At 33.0% G+C, this 22658-nt stretch overlaps 2 protein-coding genes and 1 long non-coding RNA gene across 7 annotated transcripts; 1 reads left to right on the top strand and 2 right to left on the bottom strand.

Moving 5' to 3' along the window:
• Positions 1–7662: 7662 nt before the first annotated feature.
• On the bottom strand, positions 7663–11045 carry LOC107637738 (uncharacterized). Of its 2 annotated transcripts, XR_015880711.1 has the most exons (4): positions 10520–11045; positions 8410–10151; positions 7852–7933; positions 7688–7729 (listed from the first exon to the last, which is right to left on the bottom strand). It is a non-coding gene; the product is annotated as an uncharacterized LOC107637738 (long non-coding RNA). The 2 variants fall into 2 exon arrangements; XR_015880710.1 differs by having other exon boundaries at positions 7663–7729; positions 7852–10151.
• An 840-nt stretch (positions 11046–11885) lies between these two features.
• On the bottom strand, positions 11886–16473 carry LOC107639236 (peptidyl-prolyl cis-trans isomerase FKBP62). Of its 4 annotated transcripts, none has more exons than XM_016342714.3 (14): positions 16336–16473; positions 16041–16234; positions 15870–15956; positions 15108–15368; positions 14929–15003; positions 14766–14846; positions 14452–14646; positions 14266–14352; positions 13999–14174; positions 13226–13348; positions 12995–13141; positions 12775–12902; positions 12426–12544; positions 11886–12130 (listed from the first exon to the last, which is right to left on the bottom strand). In XM_016342714.3, the coding sequence occupies exons 2-13, from the start codon at positions 16219–16221 to the stop codon at positions 12433–12435; spliced, it is 1653 nt and encodes a 550-aa protein (XP_016198200.1). In that variant the 5' UTR covers positions 16222–16234; positions 16336–16473; the 3' UTR covers positions 11886–12130; positions 12426–12432. The 4 variants fall into 4 exon arrangements, with proteins under 4 accessions (XP_016198200.1, XP_088342031.1, XP_016198201.1 ...); XM_088485905.1 differs by having other exon boundaries at positions 11886–12098; positions 16336–16460; XM_016342715.3 differs by having other exon boundaries at positions 11886–12098; positions 16041–16452.
• A 1894-nt stretch (positions 16474–18367) lies between these two features.
• On the top strand, positions 18368–18850 carry LOC107636374 (uncharacterized). The gene has a single exon (XM_016339893.1). It carries the CDS (start codon positions 18368–18370, stop codon positions 18848–18850), a length of 483 nt encoding a protein of 160 aa, XP_016195379.1.
• The last annotated feature ends 3808 nt before the right edge of the window (positions 18851–22658 follow it).

Here is a 22658-nt window from a genome sequence, read left to right as displayed (position 1 = left end):
ATTAAAGAGAATGGGTAAGATCAGAAATGGGGGATTCATTGGGCTTAGGAGATGTTGCATTCTCCGGATCAAGTACCCTAAAACAGTAAAGAAAAGGTCAGTGAAACTGGCCGAAATGCCCTGACATCAGGAGGTGAGGTTGGACAATTTTGCATAAATGAATTGAAGGTTTGCTCAAGTAATGATGGCTCTTGATAAGTGGAGTATGAACTATCAAATGCTTTCTGGTTTTGATCCTCCCATCCACAATGTGAATCATTGTTGAATTTATCAGAGTGTAGATCATTTTGTGGCATTGGAGAGCAATCTTGCATGAATTCATTGAAAGCATAATCAAGAGATGATGTCTCTTGCTGAATAGAATATGGAGCAGTAAAATCTCTTTGGTTTTGACCCTCCCAGTCACAATATGAGTAGTTGTTAGATTCATTAAAATAGGATTCATTTTGTGTCTCTAAGAGGTGTTCATACTCTATCATTTCTTGTTCGTATTCCCATCCACCATTAGCATAATGACATGAATCATTTTGTGGTGTTGGGTAATATCTCATGAAATTGTCTTGCTCATCTTGCGGCTCTGAAGCATATCCCCATTGATTGGATTGCTCAGAATTTGTAATTTCTTGGTGATATTCCCAGCCACCATTAGAATAATGACTTGAATCATATTGTGATGGTAGGCAATATCCCATGAAATTTGTTTGATCAAAAGATGAATTAAACTCCATTTGAATTTTGTAAAACGCAATCACCAATAAAAATTGAAATTCATGTCACAGATGAGAATTTCTTAGTGAGGCAATAACTCAAACACCTTGGTATCAGCCTAGAACAGAAAATTAAAAGAAAAAAAACAAAGAAAATGCTTAATCTAGACTTATCACATATTTAATCATTGTTGATCTAAATCAATCCCCGTCAATGGCGCCAAAAACTTGATGAGAAAAAAACGATTCCACATAAACCCACCAGCAAGTGTACCGGGTCGCATCAAGTAGTAAAACTCACAGAAGTGAGGTCGATCCCACAGGGATTGATGGATCAAGCAACTTTAGTGAGGTGATTAATCTAGTTAAGCTAACAGTGGTGAATTGGGTGAAACTGTATTGACAGAATATAAATTGCAGAAGGTATAAAGTGCAAAAGGTAAATTAGCAGAAACTTAAAGAGCAAGAAACGTAAATTGCAGCAAATGTAAAGGGAATTGGGTGCTGGAAAATTAAAGAAGCTGTAAATTAGAACTCAGGACAAGTAACAGAAAGGAAAAATTCACTAGATCATAGCTCTCAGAACAATTGCAGAAAATGTAAATTATAGGGAAGTAATCAAGCTCAATGTGAACGGAAATGTAAAATTGGCAGAAAGGAAAGTTGCAGAAGAGAATTGCAAGAAACTGACATTGCATAAGCTAAATTGAATTCAATACTGAAATGTAAAAAGTGCAGAAAGGTAAAAGTGTATCAAACTATACTAAGCTCTCTAGAGTCTCTAATCCTCCAAGAGAGCTCTGGAGTCTCTAATCCTCCAGCGTTCTATTCTACTCCTACTCCTACTTTCCGTGAAGCCTCCCTCACTAACTGTGAACTAAAGTCTTTTTATAGGCATTCCTAAATTACAAATGAAATTGAAATTAAAAACAAATTACAATTCAAATGAAATTCCTTTTCTAACTGTTTCTTGTGCCTTTGAGTGATGTCAATGGGCTCTACTTGCTTTAAAGTTTCAATGGGCTTGGAATCATATCAATTGAGCCAGAATTTCACTTCTAGGAGAGCGTAGCGTTCATTCAGAGAATGGGGCACTTTTATACCCACGCGTACGCGTCCCATACATGTGCGCGTCCTTTTTGCGTTTTGGCCCATCCACGCGTACGCGTCACCTACGCGTATGCGTGACCTTCAGGTTTTTAGCTTGTGACGCGTACGCATGCTGTTCGCGTGCGCGTCCATAGTGGCGTTCACCAAACGAGCGTAGCGCTCGAAATAAGAGCGCTCTCCACGCGTACGCGTCCTTCTTCAGGTATGTCCCACCGACGCATACACGTGCTCTACGCGTACACGTGGTTTTTCAAAATTGCAGCTTCGACGCGGGCGCGTCATGTACGCGTGTGCGTCAGTGTCAAAACTTCAATCCCAAATTTGAAACTTGCTCGAAAACGCTCAATCAAATAACGCAGCGCTCTCTTTACAAATGAGCGCCAATTACATCCACGCGTGCGCGTCATGCACGCGTACGGGTGGGTCTTCAAAAATCCTTGCCCGACGCGTAAGCGTCCTGTACGCGTGCGCGTCGCAAGAGAACGTAGCGTTTGAGCCCAAAGAGCGTTCATCTTGTTTGAATCATGGGTCATGCTTTTAAAAGCGTGGCCTAAGGCTCCAAAGCGTGCTCAACTTCTAAAGTGTGCTCCAAAATTCTTCTTTTCTCCTTTTGAGCTTATTTTATGCCTTTTTGCTTCTTTTTCCACTTATTTTCTACAAAATTTATCAAATCAAAAGATCAAAGCAATATACTATTTAAGCACTAAAATACTCAATAATTATGCATTAATCATCAATTTCTTGTATGAAAAAGCATAGAAAATATGCACAAGATGGCATGTCATCACTCATGAATTGCAATGATTAAATGAGATTATGCTCTTTTATGGTCCCTTTTAGATAAGAAAAAAAATGTAAATGATGCAAGTCATCAGGTACCCATCTACTGTGTTCTTTAACGTTCGAGTTATTCTCACTCCATTAAAGAAAAGGCGTATTACAACAGCGCAAGAGACGAGCTATACCTCGGAAGTTCATCTACACAAGAACAATTGGGGCCACCGTGGGGACAAGTAAAATAATTCCTACTCCCCTCAAGTTCATAAAACTTGAATTACATTCAAATTTTTTAACCAATTTCAACAATTTTGTTTAATATTTTATTTAATACCTTTTATCAAATTTTAATCTATCGTAACTTTTTATAAAGTATGTACTTTATACGTTCGAATTGCTTCACTTTTACATATCATAATATTTCACATCTCATAATCGATCAATGAACCAATCCGAGAACAAACTCGGCTTTCAACCAATTCGAGTACAAACTCCCCTATCAATTTTGCTAACTTTTTCAAAGCTCTCTACTTACACAAATAAAATTATATATTTTATTCACACATACTTTTGTATTTATATTTTCTTTAACTAATATTTATTAATTTATTAGTTATATTCAAACTTCAATATATGTTCTATACTTTGAATAATTCTTACAATTAGTATACCTTTTTTCTCTCTCTATTCTTATCTATATTTTTGCAAGACAATACTCATCGTTTCCTATTTCTATTACTAAAGATCATTGATTCTTGTGTTTTTATTTTGAAAAAAAAATGAGAAAGAGACATCCTATATTAGGATACAAAGCCATTCATTTACAATAATGACATATAACAACCATGTCAATTGAAATTTTATTTCATCATGTATTATATTCTTATTACTTGATGATTTCATTTATACTATTAAATGACAGTAATGATGAGTTCAAATCTTAAAATTGAATTCCATCAAAAATCAATTGTATATAACTATTATATTATTCACTTTATGCTATTAAATTTTATGTTAATATTTATTTAATGCAGAAAGTTAAGCAAAAAATAGTTACAAACATGCAAATTTGCTAATTTTGCACAAAGAATATACCTCGTAGCTAAACAAGATTTATTATATTATTAAATGACTAATTATTTTATTGCTTTATTATCAAGTTAATGCAGATTCTACGAAACAAAGTTATCATATTAACAAAAAAATTAAGTAAGTCACATTTGGTATGTATAACATTCATGTATCGTCTTCTTCTCTATAATTATCAACTTTCAAGGTATATTTTTCTACTTTGAACTCCACTTTCAAGGTATATTTTTCTACTTTGAACTCCTATACTTTTACAATATATATTATTCAATATATGTTGCAATTTTATACATATTTATTTTCTCAATTTATCTTATTCATGTCATATGACTTTCAATATAAATTGTAAATATTCAATAACTAATTGCTTTGAGCGAGAAATTTATCAATAAGTTGTTGTGGGTTGAAAAAATTTCCAAGACAATTAATCATTATATCCTCATATCATACAATCGATTCCGTCAATGGATATCTATCTCTGAACTTTTCAATTCACATACAATCAAATGCTATATGCATGTCATGAAAAATTGTTCTCAAACAGAAAAATATCCCCCACATAACTATCTTGATTGAATGACTCTTACTACTCAATTATTTTTTGAATAAGTGCCGACATAATAACCTGACTAAGTTTGGGGGCTCACCATATCATTATTCACTTATCTTTTAATCGAGTTATAACTCATTTTATTTTCTAAGCTTAGCCTAGATCATATGATCAGCTGACAAAGCTTAGGAACTGTGATCCGTCACCTTATAACTCGGTTTTTATTGTGCATTATAAGTCATAACTCGACTTTATTTGCCTTCATTCTAAGTTTATAACAGACGATCTTAATAACCATTATTCTGATTTAATGACGAACGGTCATAACATCAACTCTATTCATCAACCCTATGCCTATAAAGGCACCAATTTCTATATCTCAAAAGGGATGAACATGATAAATTCTATTTCATGTTTAACATTCTATTATCATAGAATTCTTGTACCTTTTAAACACTTACTGACTTGAACGTCAGAATATCTTTTACGGATACCCATCTACTGTGCTTTTTGACGTCTAAATTATTCTCACTCTATTAAAAAAAGACATATTACAACAGCACAAGAGACGAGCTATACTTCAAAAATTCATCCACACAAAAATACCTTCCAACATATAGGTCATGCTTTTCTAGCAGTGCAATGTAATTATTCTTTTCTAGAAGTGATATAACTCGGATCGCCAAGAACATGAAGTATGGATACTTGTAAAAGGTTACAACACTTAAGTTAATAGGGAATGTCTTTGGTGGGGAAAGTATAATATGGTCCTTAAAGCACCATGTACAAAGATTCTTGATGTAGGGTCTAGATTGTTGCAGGACACAAGTTATTGGTATTGTTAAATTTGACCAAATATTAAATATAATTGTGAACCAGTACATGAGATGGTCTGATTGAACCTATAATTTAATGACCGAATTTTTTTTGTTGAAAAAGGCTTTTGATGGGTTTTTTTTTTTTTGTTGGATTTGGCCACATGGACTGCACCCACAATCCATCTAAAAAATATTGTAAAACAAACCCATATCCTCAAAAATTAAATAAATAAAAAAATAAAAATTAATTATTTTTAAATTAAGATAATTTGATTCATATATGATAAAAATTATATATATATAATTCTTCTCATTTTAAAAGAATTTTTTAAATAAAAATATTATATATATATAAAAATAGACCACTAAATTAATTATTATATATTTATATATAGTAAAAAATTTATGTACACTTAATTTCAGAAAAAATTAATAATTGAAAGTTGTTAGATGATAATTTAGTGTATATTTGGATTAGCGTTGTCAACTAGAGATTGAATGAAAGTAATTTTGTAGAATTGATTTTGGGTAGAAGTAAGTTTGTGACAACATGATTTATGTTTGGCAATTTTATACTAAAATTAATTTTGATAAAATGAATATTATTTAAATAATATTAGTTAAAATTACTTTTAGGTAGATAATTAGTTAATTATTAAAAAAATATAATATTAAATTATAATATTATTTTTTAATATATTTAATCTTTTTATACTTCTTTTAGTATATTTTTATATAATATTTTTTATAATATTCTATTCTAGTATGTTATAATTTTTTACTATTATAATAAAATTAATATCTATTTATTAAATTAAAAATAATATATAAAAATAGACAATTTTTAAAGTATTTTTAATAATAAAAATTAATATTTATTTATTAAAATAAAATAACATATAAAATAATATATATTAGTATTCTTTATAAGTACTTTCAATAATCTTATTTTGTTTACTATTTTGAGTTCTAATTTTTTACTAATTATGTTTTTATTATTATTTATGGTTATTTTTTATTTAATTTATCATTTCTAATAGGAACAATAATACATATTATAATAAATAGTGAACAATAATTATAATAATAAATTTTACAATGTTAAATAAAAAAATATTCTATAATTTTTTTAGTACTCTCAGTATTTTTTATTTAGTATTATTTTGGAAAGTAAAATTTTATTACTTATAACTCTATTATTATGTATGATCAATTTTTTTATTTACTTTGTCGTTTTTAATAAAATCAATAATTCATATTATAACAGAATTACAATAACAAATTTAATAAAAAATTAAAAATAAAATATGAAAAAAAATACTAAAAATTGATAAAAAAAATTAAAAATATTTGGAATGACCTGAAACAAATCTGAAATTTCTTTTGAAAAAAATCTATTAAAACCAATAATGATCATCAAAGATAAACGCATATTTAACTGAACGCAGAAGCAAAAATTTCTTACTTCAAGTAGACGTGCTTTTAGGTTGCAAAATCACTTCTACTTTTAGAAAAAAAGGTTGCCAAACATCAAAAACTTAAACGTACTTTTATCCTCTTCATGGGCGTTCGCCAAACACACCCTTAGTCAAATTATTTAACTATCAGCTATTAACTTCACATAAAGTTAAAGACTTATGTACATTAATTTTCATGTGAAGTTAACAATTAAAAATCGTGAGTGATTTAATTAAATTTGTCAAATCATAAATAACTAATTTTCCACATTTTCACATACATAAATGATTAATTTTCAAGCAAATTATTTAAAAAAATATTTATAAATAATTGAAATATGCATAGAAATGAGGCTCTCTAGCATATCATTTATAAATTTTTATTTCCAGAAATAACGATTGAATTAGAACTGAATCATAACCCCTCAATCATAACACAAGGATGTATCTCATTATCAATCCATTGACCACTCATTAGAATTACACAGACATGCTTATGAAGCAATTATTATATAAGACAATAATCACATTAACATTAATTAACAATTACTATTTTACTGGAAATCATCTATTTGCACAATTAAAATAAACTAATGCAGAGATAGACAATAGCCACAATCAAAATAAACTAATGCAGAGATAGACAATAGCTTATGAATTTATCCTGATACTCAAATTGATACAATTGCAATCAAGATTGAACTTTTGGTTAGGAGTTATCTCATTGTCTAATTATTAAAATTACTTTTATCTTTCGACCATGATGAAGACAATTGCTTCACTTATATATATATATATATATATATATATATATATATATATAAAACAAAGCATACATAGTGAAGACAATTGCTTCACTTATTTTCTTGTTCATATCAATGATATAATAGTATATACACCAAGAGAAAAATACAACACTCTAAAGCAAATTTTTAAATGAATATTAACAAAGTAATAACCACACCAATGATATTCTGATCTTTTTGTAGTTAGCTACATAGAAAAACAAAAAAAGAAAACTTATGCTTTAAAACATGCAAAGAATTTGGCTGGTGTACGACCACTACTACAAAACTTTGCAGTTATTTCCTCTAACTCGATAAACTCTTCCCTCTTTTGAGCTTTAACCATTGCCCTTTTCTCTTCTGCTGACCTATGAATATCAGCTATCTTATTCTTCATCTTTTCTGCATATGCTGCTTTCTTTCTTTTCAAATTTTCCTGTTAAAACAATTTTTTTAGTAATGTTATGTGTTAGTTGAATACATACAAGTCTTAGTGAAATTTAAAAAAGCATTCTCTTTGCAAATAATAATCTATGTATAGTTAGAAAAGTTGATGACCTCAATTATCTTGAGTTGTGCCTCCACTGAGGTTTTCTTTTTACTCTCCCACAATCCAACGGCTGAAAGCTTCTTGTATGCTCTGTTTGGTCATTTCACTTTCATCAAGCTCAGTACTCAATAATAGAGAATGGAGTTGAAAATTTGTCTCAATCAAATTTACATGGGTAGGTTTGCAAGTGAAGTATATATATATACTACCTTCAACTAAGGGTCCATTTCAACACTTCAAAGTGATGCAAATAACAATAAGAAAGCTTTCAAGGCAGTAAAACTTCAACAGAGAACCTCATTGCTTTCTTCCAAAATGTATATGAGAATATCAAGTTTTTAAAGCCATTCTTGATGGCAAAATTAAAAGCAGTGTAATTACCAATGGAACCAAATAATTTGAAACCAACGAAGATATCAGACTATAATTTTGAGCTACTTGAATGTTTGAGAAATTAGATTCTAAACTTTAAAATAACCACAAAAAAACCAAGAAACATGAGTGATAAAAAATTAGGAATTTAAAAACTCCAAATTGAGGAAAAATGTGAAAAAATGTAAAAAGACCTAATATGCACTGATGGATGGACTTGGCCATGCCGGACTTGAAGATGAGAATATGGAGGCAGCGCTTGAGGAAGTTCTCGACAGTGAGAGAGAGAGAGAGGATGTAATCGAGCTTGTTTTGCGTCTCGTCGAGGAGGTCGTAATGGAACATCTTCAGAGGCTTGGGCATTGCGACCAGATCTGGAGAGGCGATGAACTGCGGTGGCGACGGCAACGACGACGGCGAGGCGAGCTCTCTCTGTTTTGCTCTTCTCTCAGATCTCCTCAGCCAACGGCACTGAGTCCACGCCCAAACTGTGCTCTGAGTGCTTCACATCTGCTGGATCAAAAGCAGAACAAGCGGCAGAACTTGCCGGGAAAGATGACGCAACGATGACACCGCGTGGATTTGACGCGCTATAGTGAGAGGGAGCTGGCCTTACGCTTCAGAGCTCCAGCATCGCGGTGTTTCTCCTCCATTGGAATCGAAAAATTCTGATTAGGGTTTTGTAGTTCAATCACTCGATCTCCACCACCGTAGTGCGCCGTCTCCTTCTATGGATTCTTGCCAGTGATCCCAAGTCAACTTAATCCTACCTGTTAATGGATTTTAGTATTCTTTTGTAATAAGAAATTCTAAACCTTTTTAAATTTCTCCCAACCGTTACTTTGCTTTATTTGTGAACTATCCCATATATTTTTGATTATTTGAGTTTATAACCTGGTCTTTCAAGATCCAAATTATTCTTTTCCCACTGTAGAAAGCTCCAAGTTAATACATGTAAACTTTTCTGTGATTCTTTTTTGAGACAAAAAATACCTTTTGTTCCTTTCTGAAATCCTTTTATAATTGAATAAGATAAGTTCGTTACACATCGATCGGATATTGGTGAACAACTGAACATTGAATCATAATAATTGAAAATAATCTTAATGTCCTTAACCAGTTTATAATGTATATATCCGTTTACAATCTAAGTTTACTGCTCATTACATTCGAGATATAATGTACCGATCAATTAGTGTTTTGATTGTTAATTGAATTATTAATTTGTTTAATTTTAATGTTGTACTAGCTTCTGTTTACGTACTTATATTAAAAAATAAATAATCATTTCTGACCATGAAAAATTTAAGCGCTAACAAAATTTATTCAAAAAAATTAAACTAATTTTATATTCATGAAATATTAATTTTGTTTGTCAAAAATATCCATTTATTAAATTTTTATTAACCTTATTGAAAAAGCATGTCAAATTTTTAAATTGTCTTTATTATTATCTTCAATCTCTTAAAACAACAATAATCAAAACCACTGTCCTATTTTTCAAATTCTAAACTTGTTATCCTCTTCCATCACTAAAAATTTAAAAAATACTATTATAAACTATTTTATATTTTTTATTTATAAAATTATTTATTTATTATTTTATTAGTAGCAAACTTAAAAAATAATTATATTTATAAATTTTCTTTTCGTATAAATATTATTGTTAAATTTTGGCCCTCCACAATTTTGTTTGAAGCTTTGCCGGTGACCACACCAAATTAAAATTAAACAAAAATGGTGACCTTTGACTCTCTGGAACAAAAGAAAACCCACCTCTTCCACCAGCAGCATAACAACATATGAAATTTGCAAATCAAACCTTATTAATTGAAGAACCATAGAAGAATGACAACCCAAAAAAGGATTGGAAAAGTGTTATTCCCGACACCGCCGTAACCTGACTTCCAGCAGCCGTACTCTCCAGCCGCCGAATCTGGAGTTGCATTCATCACAAAGAAATGGCGATAAGCTTTCAAAATTAATTTTCACAATAATCGAATCATCAAGCCAGACTATGGTATTAATAGCCCTATCAAAAAATTAAATCTATCAAAATCATCAAAGAGCCACTAACTGCACCACCCAAAACAAGCTGAAGAAGCAACAACCTCTTCCCCAACTCAACAAAAGAAACAACCTCTTGCTTTGCTCTCTGGAACATCCCTTTGCCCTTTACACCTCCATCAAATTCAATTCAAATTAAAAAAAAAATGGTTCAGAACTGTTGCAGTGATAGTTATAATTATGGAGGCATAGTTGTTGATTATTGTGGTGTCGTCGTAATAGGGATTGAACACGTACTCGGAATCGGGGTGGCGCTACTCCTCCTTCTAGCGACATTGAGGATGACAGCGAGAAGAACTTGTCAGCGACACAGAGTAGCAATCAGAAAGTCCAGTGGTTAAGGTGAGACAACGAGGTTGGCGAGAAGATGCAGATCTGGCAGCAACATGGTTGGTAGAGAGAAGGACCTATTAGCGGCAGAGAGTAGCAATCAAGCAACCCAGTGGTCTCGTCGAGACAACGATATTGGCGAGAAGTAGATCTGATAGCGCTGAGGCTGGTGGCGAAGAGGTTGGCGGCGACGAGGCTGGCCGTGAAAAGGCTAGTAGCGACGATCTGGGGAGTTAGAGGTGACCGAAGGCAGTGTCACTGGATGATGAGCTTGCCGCTGTGATTGAGTGAGAGAGGCTAAACTGTGCAAGAGTGTCGACTGGAGAATAAGGAGGATGAGGGAGGTGATTCAGGTGAGTGAGGGAGAATGAGAAGGTTGAAGGAGCTGGGATAAAATAAAAAGGGATAATTTGGAAATTTTCAAAAAATTGTAACGAAGTTCATTTAAAATTTAATGGATGAGTATTTTTGACAAACAAAATTAATTTTTTATGGGTATAAATTATAAAATTAGTTTAATTTTTTTGTAATTAATTTTGTCAATATTTAAATTTTTTATGATCTGACTATTTTTTCTACATTAAATTACACTTTAGTTGATATTATATTTTAATAATTTAGATTAGAATTTATTTATTTTTTTATATTTATTTATTATTTTATATATAATTTTAGAATAAACGGGTACCCAAATTTTATATCACTAATAAATATATTTTCAAAATATATGAACAAATAAATTTCTAAACAATTTAAAAATATAACAAAAATAACTAAATATTAAATTAAATATACATTCTAAATAACCTTAAATAAGATTTTATCACGACTTTTGCAAGCAATAGAAAAATGAGACCGTTCCTTGACTAATTTTATGCCAAGTGATTTTTTTTTATTTTGAATAACTCGGTTTTTTTAAAATGTATAAATATAAGTTTTAAAATCCGATTCGGATGCAACATTTTATTTTCACCTTCTAAATAGATCTCTAAAAATAACGACAAACATTTAAATCTAATCACATTAAATACAAAAATTATTTATCACTCATAAAAAAATATAATATTTGTTATTTTATCACATTTCCAAACTATTCAGACTTATTTGTCATTTCTATATTCAAATGTTATTTTTGTTGGTGATAAACTTATTACCATTTTTGGGAGTTTATCTTATTATTTTATTATAATTTATTTTAGTTAAACTAGGATCCAAGTTCGTAAACCGATTCTTCACCAGTTCGATTTTCAGAAACTTGGTTAGTGGTTAATCATTTGTTTTAAGTCAAATTACAAATTCAAATTCAAATATCAATTATGAAATGAATGTGTCCCTCATCATAGTCACGTTCAAGTCCACAATCAATACACCGAAAGATCAAACCCGAGAAAGCCGGCCCTCAACTTCAGTTTCAAATATATAATTCGTTACAAATACACATGTTGCTGTCAATAACACATGGTTGGTACCGTGGAGTAGTTGGTTTCTGCAATAACACGAGTATATAAACTCAACTCACTGCAGAAAATAAAATGAGTTAACTACTCAATCTAATAATACATGAAAGATTTTGTAGTTCAAAAAATAATCCAAACGAGAATGAAGGTCATAGCCTAGCCTCGTTTTTTTTTTTAAGACTATATTATCAAATAATTAACATCTTTTGCAGGTCATAAACTATTTTGTCAGAAACAAATTTTCTGGTTCTATTTTGGTGGTTTGCTCAAAGGAAAAAGATAAAATACAAAATAAAATGTAATCACACTAGAAGCAAAAAGGTCAATCCCCGCAACAATGATATAGCAATACTCACATTGAAATCAAGAACCAGCCTTTGTCAACTTGTTGAATATGTTTCCATAAAACTTCTGCTCCTTTTTGTTATACTCCTTAACCTTCTCCTTCAAAGTCTTGTACTCCAGCTTTACCTCCCTAGTTGACACACACCGACAACAATTACATGGCACACACAAACACGCTAAACTCAATCATTAGAAATTATTTGTGAAAAAACAATTTTCCCATCTAACAATTACTTTTTCAAACAGAAGGCAGTAATTCAGTGAAGGTAATTAATTACCCTCCATAAATAACATCTGAAGCAGGCTAAAAGCAAACCCACCCATAAAGATTAAAAACAGCAGAATATTCAGGGTACATACCTATTGTCAGGATCAATATCAAGAGCTTTCTTAATGTCAAATTCAGCCAAATCCAAATCAGCCAACTGCATATATGCCTGGGCCCTTCTGTAAAGAGCTTTCACGTTGGTACTCTCAAGCTCCAGGACCTACCATTCCGCGTTAAGTCATTACTTTTTTTTCTTTTTGGTCAGAGGCTTCTAAAGGAAAGTAATTTCAATATGAGAGCCTGCAACCAAACCTTTGTACACAATTTCTCTGCTTCTTTATATTCTTTTAACTTCAACTTGCAAGCAGCATTGTTCAGATTGCAGGCAACCTTCAAGGTCTTGGCCTGTTTTTTCTCATCAGCGCTGAAGGAGGAATCATATTCTATAAACTTTACTGCCTGAAAGTTCCCTAAACAAGAATCCCTCAGATGATGCGTTAACATCTACAGCCGTATTTAAATATGTACCTTGACATTTATTACCTTATCATATCTTTTGGAAGCTCTTACATATTTACCAGCTTTAAATAATACATTTCCTTCTTCTTTCTTCTTACCAGCAGCTTCAATTTTCTCTTGAGTGTTCAGATCCCAGGACTCCTTCTCCTGAAAGAATATGAGAATTAATTGCGTTAAAATTCCAATACAATGGACATACAATATCCAATGGATAAAAAATGAACAGGTACACGAGCACGTAATAGAAAGTATAGTGTAAACCATAAAAATACGAGTTACATAACATTGTTCTTATTTCAACTCCTACCAAGGATGGAAGTTTCTACCAAGCCAGAATTTTGTTGTGTTAAGCAAGAAAATGACAACTGAAATTGTAATTGCCCCAACCTAGCTCCAGTATTTGGAACTGATTTTCATTCGATGATGGAGAGAACAGATAGACTTGACAGTGCCTCAGATAAATATATAAACAATGTTGTAGTACTCGTACTGAATGGACAACAGTGCATTGTAATTACATCTATGTACTTTAGATGCTTCTATTAAATGTGAAGACAGACCGTTAGGTACAAAGTGCAAGCACAGAAATGAACATATCCCAAGCTATAAAAGTGCTGCAATATGTACAAATTGCCTTGCTGTCTCTCCAGTATTATTCAGCCCCTTGTGAGCAGCCATTTGCTATGTTAGGTTGTTGGTTTTCGAAAGATAGCAACACATTTTGCAACTATTTTACCAAAACAAGAACAAATAAAAATCCATGCACAATGGCAGTTAACTCTCTGTCATCGGCTCACCTTCTCGAACGAAACTAGCTCCACCTCATAATACACAGTTGAGTTAGGAGGAACAACAGCCAACTCTTGCTGGGATTCTGCCGAACCGAAAGCATACTCAGGTGCAATAGTCAGTAATGCCACTTCACCTTTCTTCATGGACATTACACCTCTATCAAGCCCATCAATGACTTGCTCTGTTTCAGATTAAGCATCACATCACTTGAATTCCAAAAAGTAAAAATGAAATATAAGGCGAAGCAAAAACCCTGGCATATTTCAAAGTACCTTCGTCTGTTCTAAATTGAAACAGCTCCTCTTCATGGCCCTTTGTCACAAAGACAGTGCCATCTTTCAGCTTACCAGTCAGTTTCACTGGTAAGATTGTACACGAGAAAGAAATTATTAGAAACAGTGCAAATAGAGACTGGCTGAATGATAAAGCAATCAAGATTCGCAATGATTAATAGTCACCTTTCACAACAGCCCCCTCATTTGGCCGCTCATATCCTTGCCCTTCACTGAGTATCTTCTTCACCACTTTCTTGTCATCAGTTACCTCAGACACAGTCTTCCAAGAGACTAACTCGAGAGTAATCTGCAATGTTGCATTTGGTTGAACTGCTCCTTCATCACCATCTGCTGGCTTCCCTTTCTCACCAAATCCATCTACAAATCCAAGAAATCAATAAAATTATCAATTAAGTAACAAAGTGGAGAACATAAAAAATATTATTGAATTCTTCTAAAGATGGTGACATCGCCAAATTGTTCTGTAGACAACTTACATTGTGGCTTCACTGTCAAAATAACTTTCTCTCCCTTCTTCATGGTTTTAACAGCCTTTGACAATGCAGGACAATAGTGACCTACCATTGATTAAAAGATAGCCTTAGATATACCGCAAATGGAAACAATATATTACTGCCGACAGAAATTAAATGCAATTACCCTCTCTGACACTGAACTCCACTCCATCAGACTTAGCCACAGCCTTTCCATCTTCCAGAAGAACCTCATACTTAACTGCATTACCAACCAATACAGTATCAGTTACGGCTAAGCTAAATAATGCAAATAATGCAGGCCTAAATCAAATGAAATAAACTAAATGATAAATATCAATATACCTAATACTTCATCAGGATCCTTGGGGTTTTCCCATCCTTCCCCCTCCTTAAGTATTTTCTTAAATATACCACCATCCTTACATATGTCCTTTACACTAGTCCAAGACAAAAGCTCGACATCAAACTGGAGTGTTGCATTCGGAGGAATAGTTGGAGGTGAGCCAGATGCACCATAGGCTAGCGCAGGAGGGATGGTGAAAAGAGCATTTTCCCCCTTTTTCATGGTTTTAATGCCTTCATCCCATCCTTTAATTACTTGCCCTGCACAAAGACGACATCAATTACAAACACTTTCAACGGATAACTGAGGTTACTGACATGCAATCTTCACACCAGTTCCACAAGAGTGATGACGGTGAACCCCTACTCGACACCGTATCATTGAAAAACCTTTTATAACTACAAACATGTACATACTATAAACAGAAATGAATGAAATGGTGCCTTATGTAGCGTTCACGGTGAACCCAGGTTCATAGTAAAAGCTCATTATCATTTTTCCCAAATTCTGCATGTGAATTGTTAATCCAAATAATACAAAATTAACTGAAAGCAGCAAAGCATGAAGCCGTTATTTTACCAAATCATGCCATTCATACACAATAAAACATATTACCCACCCATTCAAGGTTTTTCATGAAAACATTCCCAGAAATAATTCAAGTCAAAATCAGAGGCTATATAGCTTCAAACTCTCATGATACCAACACCACCAAAACATCCAAAAATATTCAAATAAACAAATAAGAGCACATCACTGACCTTGTCCGAGAGTGAACTTGAAAGTGCTATCCCTATCGCGGCTCGAATCGAACTTCGTTCCATCAAGCAGAGTCCCCGTGTAGTGAACTATCAATTTAAATAAATAAATACAAAATAAGATGACAAAATAAATTAATAAATGAAATGAAAATGTAGAAAAAGATTAAATACCTTCGACTTCATCACCAACTTCGGGGGTATCCCAGCCTTGACCTTCCTTGAGGAGCTTCTTCTTGAGGCCTTGGTTTCCGATCTCCTTCTCCTCGCCCACCTTTAGGATTGGGTCCTCGTCGGGGAGATCAAAGTCTTCGTTCATCTCCTCAGCTTGGGGCATGTCGAAGTCTTCTTCCATTTCGCTTCCTTTTCTTCGGAGAATGAATTTTGACAAGAGGGAAGTGAGTACAGTTACTGAATAAAGAGCGAGGAAAACGAAGACGAGGGGTCTTAAGGGAGTGAGTATTCTTACTGAATGAATAGTGCTGTTGGGGTTGAAGGGGAGAGTTGACGAGGTTCTAGAGAGTTCCACGACGAAGGGTTTACCTTGGAGGGAGAGATGAGTAGGGGTGGCAAAGCGGGCCGGCCCGGTGCAACCCGTCCCGCCCCGCCTAAGCCCGCCCCATAAACGGGACGGGCCGGCCCGTTCCGCCAACTAAAATGGGTTCAAAATCCTAGCCCACCCCATTTTATGGCGGATTGGCGGGTTAGCGGGCTAGCCCGCTTCCTTTTTTTTTTTAAAATAAAATTCATTAAAATTAACCAAAAAATAATAATTAAAAAATTAAATACAAATAAAAAATAGTCAAATTATAATATAATTTTTTATCATTTTTTTTAATTTTTAACTTCAATAAAATTGTTCAAAATAATATTTGTCAATAGAATCATCTTTATTTTAAAAAATAAGTCACATAATTTGAGCATGTATGCGAAATTATAAAATAAAATAAATAAAATTAATAACTAAAAGAAGAATAAAAACAAAAAATGAAAAAAAAGTGTTTAAAAATTCTATAATTATTAATTTGATAATAGTAATCACTCTTTTATTTAATAAAAAAAATAAAAATAAAAATCTTCGGCCCGGCGGACCGCCCCGCCCCGCCCCGCCAAAACCCGTCAATTTGGCGGTGCGGGTTTGGCGGGTTTTTTTAATTTGGCGGGCTCCAAATCCTAGCCCGACCCACCTTTTTTAGCGGGTTTAGCAAATCAGCCCGACGGGCTCGACCCGTTTTGCCACCCCTAGAGATGAGTGACTCTGACAATGTAAGTGCAAGATGAGAATCAAGGGTCAGGATGTTTCTAGACAAAGGGTCTTTTACCTTTTTTTTTTTTTGTCTTTTGTTTTTTCGTGTGTAGTCAAAAGGTCTTTCTTTTAGAAAAATTAATCCCTCTTCTTTTCCTTTTTCTTCTTAGTTTTGACCGAAATTATCCTAATGTGTGTTTAAACTTTTTAAGTTTTTAAGGGAATGTTTTACAATGCATTTATTTGTGAGAACATGAGAAGATAAGACATTGAAAATAAAATTTTAAAAATAAAAATATAAAATTTTAAATTTTTATATTTTTTTGTGATAAACTAGAATAAATTATGAAAATTTAATTTATTATCATTTTTTTCACTCAAAAAAATTAAGATAAAAAATATAATAATAAAAAATATAATTATGAAAAATTAACAAGAATAATAAATAAAAAATAAAAAATAAGTTGTGTCTCTTATGTGTTCTTCCTGTTAGGATAGATACAAAATACACTATTCAGGACTCTAACACACAATATCTCTGTCTATATCTCCTCTGTCAAATACAATTTGTGTCTCGGTGTCCCTGTCTCAATGTCCTGTCTCTGTAAACAAATACTCAGATTTCAGCTTAAAGATCCAACTAAATCAGGAATTAAGTAAGTTATCTAAGATATTCAAGTTCTAAATCTAACTTTAACCTATCATAACACTTCATTTTCTGTCTCCTCTAATCCTCCAAATCACCGGTGGAATCATCCCCTCACACCTCCGTCAAAAGGGGTCTCTCAGAAAACATACACATACAATTCAAGCAAGCAAAATACAGATAGAAGTGCAATTACAGCAAGTAGAACAAGTAACAAATAAGCAGAATTAAGCAATTAAGCAAATCAAAACAATACACACTCAAGCAAAACATACAAATGCACATGATGTATGTCTGTCATATGGTTGATGAGTCTCATCTATCGGTTATATAGCCAACCCAACATGTCCTGGTAGCTAACCATTGGACAGTCCCTCTGTAAACGCATCCCCAATCCCTGGAAGATATGTTGAGGACTTGTGTGCTAGATCAACCGGCAAGCTGGGATCATTATATGCCGCTAGTAGAGTTTGCGTACAACAACAGTTACCATGCGAGCATCGGAATGGCTTCGTATGAGGCTCTGTATGGAAGAAAGTGTCAATCCCACTATGTTAGTATGAAGCTAGAGAGTCAAGTTTCTTGGGGTCTGAGTTAGTAGCTGGGACTATGGAACAAATTAAGAAAATCCACAACAAAATACTTACCGCTCAGAGTCATCAGAAGAGCTACGCTGATCAGAGACGGAAATTATTAGAATTTAATAAAGGAGATCATGTATTCTTAAGAGTTACTCTAACTACAGGAGTGGGTAGAGCGATCAAGGCAAAGAAATTGAATCCTCATTATATCGGTCCGTTTCAAATCCTAAATAGAATTGGACCGGTGGCATATCGAATAGCTTTACCATTGCATCTTTCGAACGTACATGACGTGTTTCATATTTTGCAACTTCGAAAGTACACTTCTAAAGCCAGCCACATTTTAGAACCTGAATCAGTTCAATTGAAAGCGAATCTGATGCTTCAAGTGACTTCAGTACGAATTGACGATACCAGTATTAAGAGATTGCGCAGAAAGAAAGTTTCGTTGATAAAAGTTGCTTGTAGTCGAGCTGAAATTGAGGAACACACTTGGGAACTTGAGTCATAAATGAGAAAATACTGCCCACACTTTTTTTCAGGTAATTGAATTTGATTTTTGGGGGGCAAAATTCTTAATTAAGTGGGTAGGATGTAAACTCTATGAAATAAATAAATAATTAGCTAATAAATTAATTATTAATCAAAGAAATTAGGAAATTCAATTTTTATAGTTTAGAGAAGTATTTAAAATACGAATTTTGACACTAATTTTAAAAATTTTCTCCCAAAATCGGGCCAACAGGTTGAACCGGATCCATATTAAGCCCAAGAACCCAAGCCCAATTATATAAAAAAAACCCTTCCCCATTGTTAACAACACAGATTTGCATAGAGAGGAAGAGAGAGCATGGTGATTTGGGGGAAAACTAACGCTATCACCGTAAACTTTCAATCACTCGTATCTCTCAATCTAGAGATCCAATTTGATGAGCCATCAACGGCCACGTGTTTGTTTCAAAATTCTCTTCAATTCTATTCGAACAAAGTAGTAAGAAATTTGCATTTTTTCTCCAGTTATTTTGCTCCTCAATTTTGTGAATTTTGTGTTTCGGTATTGAGAAATTGAATAAATTTGATGGTTTAGGCAAACTCTAGCAGCGGATAATCATTAGGGTTTGTCCAATTGATCTGTGGATAAGGTAAGAAACTATTGAACCTTTGTAAATTATTGAATTAGTGAACCCTATGATAATTATAATGATATTGTGTGAATTAGATTATGTTCTTGTTGATTTGGAGTTCAATTTGGCGATTTGAAACAAAGTTCGGGTGATTAAGCTTGAGGAATTGACGTTTGAAAGCTTGGAGCTTGTGAAATGAGAGGTTTTTGAGGTGTTCCGAGTTTAGGAAGGAATCAGTCAAGGTATGGTTTTGATTTCTCATAGTTAATGTTTAATGTCACATGAAAACTTAGGCTAGAAAATCTTAAGATAAGAATGAACTGAATGAATTATTGATGGATTGTGTATATGGTATATGATGTGTGTATATAGGATGAATGAATTTGTATGTGTTAGATTATATATTTGATAAGTAATAAAAATAATGAAGATTGTTGATGGTGAGTTTGTGAAATTGAATTGAATAGATTGGTTGAGAGATGTGTGGTCCGATTTTGTAAACGATTTGTTATTGGAGTTAGTTGGTTTTGGAAAAAGATTTAATATTGGAATTGGTTTGATTTTGAAATGATTTGATACTAGGAATGATCTGAATGATTGAGATGTCTTTGGTTTGGTGGTTGGGACCCTTGAAGGGTGGCAGAAGTTTGAGTTTTAGAAGGGACGTTGCCGAAATTTCTATAAAAATTGAAGACTTGATTTAAAGTGTTATGTTAAAAAAAGAAAAGGGATCATTATGTGACATGTATATTTTGATACAATTATTGACCTTCTGTTATGCTGAGAATTGTGATTGAAGTTGAGATAAGTAAATATTGAGATTATAATAGATGAGGTGATGATAGTGATAATGAGAATAATGATGAATTTGAGATTTAATGAGATATAAATTGATGAATGATGATAACATTGAGAATGATGAATTAAAATTCTATTTGGCTTGAACAATTGAGACATTGTTAACCCTCTATCGTAAGATGTGACCGGAAACTTTAACTTTCCGGGTTCCCCCATATATATATGAATTTGAGCTTGGGTTGTTTCACCCATGGATAAATTGATCTTGGAATTTTTCCATGGATATTATTGAGCTTGGGGATGCGCACACAGAGGGACTGTCCAATGGTTAGCTACCAGGACATGTGGGGTTGGCTATATAACTGATAGATGAGACTCATCAGCCATAGGACACGTATATATCATGTGCATTTGTATATTTTTCTTGAGTGTGCATTATTTTAGTTTGCTAAATTGCTTAATTATGCTTATTTGCTACTTGTTCTACTTGCTGTAATTGCATTTCTATTTATATTTTCCTTACTTGAATTGTATGCATATGTTTTCAGAGAAACCCCTCTTGGCGGAGGTGTGAGGGGGTTGTTCCACTGGTAGTTCGGAGGATTGGAGGAGATAGAAAGTGAAGTGTTAGGTTAAAGTTAAATTTAGAACTTGAATACGTTAGATTACTTACTTAATTCCTAGTTTAGTTGGATCTTTAAACTGAAATCTGAATGTCAGAGTTCTAAGAAGGCTTTTGGCTTTCTCGGAATCTTTTGTATTAACTATGTGGGCACATTTACTATGCTGAGAACCCTCGTTCTCACTTCATACATATTTTTATTATTTTTCAGATGCAAGTCGAGAGGCACCTCGTTAAGCGTCTGAAGATCCTCCTTACAAGCAAAGAACTGTCTTTTGGGCTGTTATATTTTGTTTTATGTAAGAACTGCGACTAATTAGCCACTTAATTAATTAAATTAAATTGCCCAAAATAGGATGCAAAAATTTAGAATGTTAATTAGAAAATATAAATATGATATTTGGACTCAATAGATTTTTCTGAGTTGGAAAATATAATTTTCGGCGAAAAATTGCGTAAAAACGCAAACCGGTAAATTAATCGGCAGTACTGACTTAAATCTGTCTGGTACTGTGCAAGGATGATGAAAACAGTGGAAAAGCTTAAAATAATAATTAGAATTGAAAACTGTGCACTAATTTTAAAGGTTTGGTCCAAAGTTGGGCCAAACGGGCCAAAAATGCTAACGGAGTGGACCGGACCTAAGTTGGGCCCAAGTCCAACATATAAATACACTCAAATGAACCCATTCAGCTCATAACACACCCTAAAACACAACCATAGCAGCTGCAAGTGAGAAGAGAGGAGAAGAGAGAAAATACTATTCACCACCAACTTCCGGTGGCCATAACTCGAGCTACGGTGCTCCGATTTGTGTGTTGTCAGTGGCTACGTGAAGTTCTTGCCGAGTTCGTTAGTTCTATCTAACTTGTGTAGATAAGAATTCAAAATTTCCTCTCCTTTCCTCTAACCATTAGTGAGGGGTTGTTGGATTCTATCCCAAATTTCAGTGGATAAGGTAAGGTTTCTTAAGAACCCTTGTAAATTGATATATTGTGAGTATTAGATTTTGATTTTTATGAAATATATGATGTTAGTTTGAGCATTGGTTCCTGTTGGAGTTGCTTTGGATATTTAGAAGCATTGGATTGTGGTTGAAAGCTTGGTTTGGGCATAATTTGGTGTTTTTCACATTTTGAGAATCGGCCAAGGTATGGTTTCAGTTTCCTCTATGTAATATGTAATATTTCTGGACACTTAGGCTAGTGGGCTTTAGGATAGGATTGAATTGATTGTTGAAAATTGTTGAATTGTTAATGTATGATGGCGTTGTTAATTTTGATGAATTGTGATGTTGAACTTTGATGTTGTGGTTGATTATTGAAATTGAAGTTGAGAATGATGATTTTGAGTGTTGATAATATATTGTGAAGCTTACTGATGTTGATAAATGATGAGGGTAAGGAAATGATGCTTTGAGTGTAATAATTGAGAATTAGAGGAATGTAAATGAGAATTTTTTGGTGAAATTGGTGAAATTGCATGTTGCTAAGTTATGGAATGATGAAAAGGTATATGATTTAGGTACATTGGGACTATTTTGAAGGTGAAATAAGTGATTTTGGATTGAGAGTTTGGTAAAATTGAGGCTTAAAGGTTTTTGGTGAAAAAATGGATTTTTGACGAACTTTGGCAGATTTGAATTTCAGTTTTTGAAATTGAATGAATTTTGTATCAAATTAAATATAATTTAAAGAGCTTTAAAACGGTAAAGATTTCGTAGAAATCGAAATTTTATAGAAAAAGATATGATCGTTGGAAGTTGGAGTCAAAAA

This window comes from Arachis ipaensis, chromosome B4 (genome assembly GCF_059453495.1).
Source record: "Arachis ipaensis isolate K30076 ecotype BB chromosome B4, ASM5945349v1, whole genome shotgun sequence".
Classification (NCBI taxonomy): Eukaryota; Viridiplantae; Streptophyta; class Magnoliopsida; order Fabales; family Fabaceae; genus Arachis; species Arachis ipaensis.
This window is presented reverse-complemented; position numbering and strand designations above follow the sequence as displayed.

What these genes read in the sequence shown, in the direction of transcription:
- LOC107639236 (XM_016342714.3), bottom strand. Translation starts at nt 16,221, where the DNA reads ATGGAAGAAGACTTCGACATGCCCCAAGCTGAGGAGATGAACGAAGAC. An exon ending in AGTTGGTGATGAAGTCGAAG is followed by an intron (nt 15,957 to 16,040) that starts GTATTTAATCTT and finishes TTAAATTGATAG; the next exon opens with TTCACTACACGGGGACTCTG. An exon ending in GGAGTTCAGTGTCAGAGAGG is followed by an intron (nt 14,847 to 14,928) that starts GTAATTGCATTT and finishes AATCAATGGTAG; the next exon opens with GTCACTATTGTCCTGCATTG.
- LOC107636374 (XM_016339893.1), top strand. Translation starts at nt 18,368, where the DNA reads ATGGAACAAATTAAGAAAATCCACAACAAAATACTTACCGCTCAGAGT.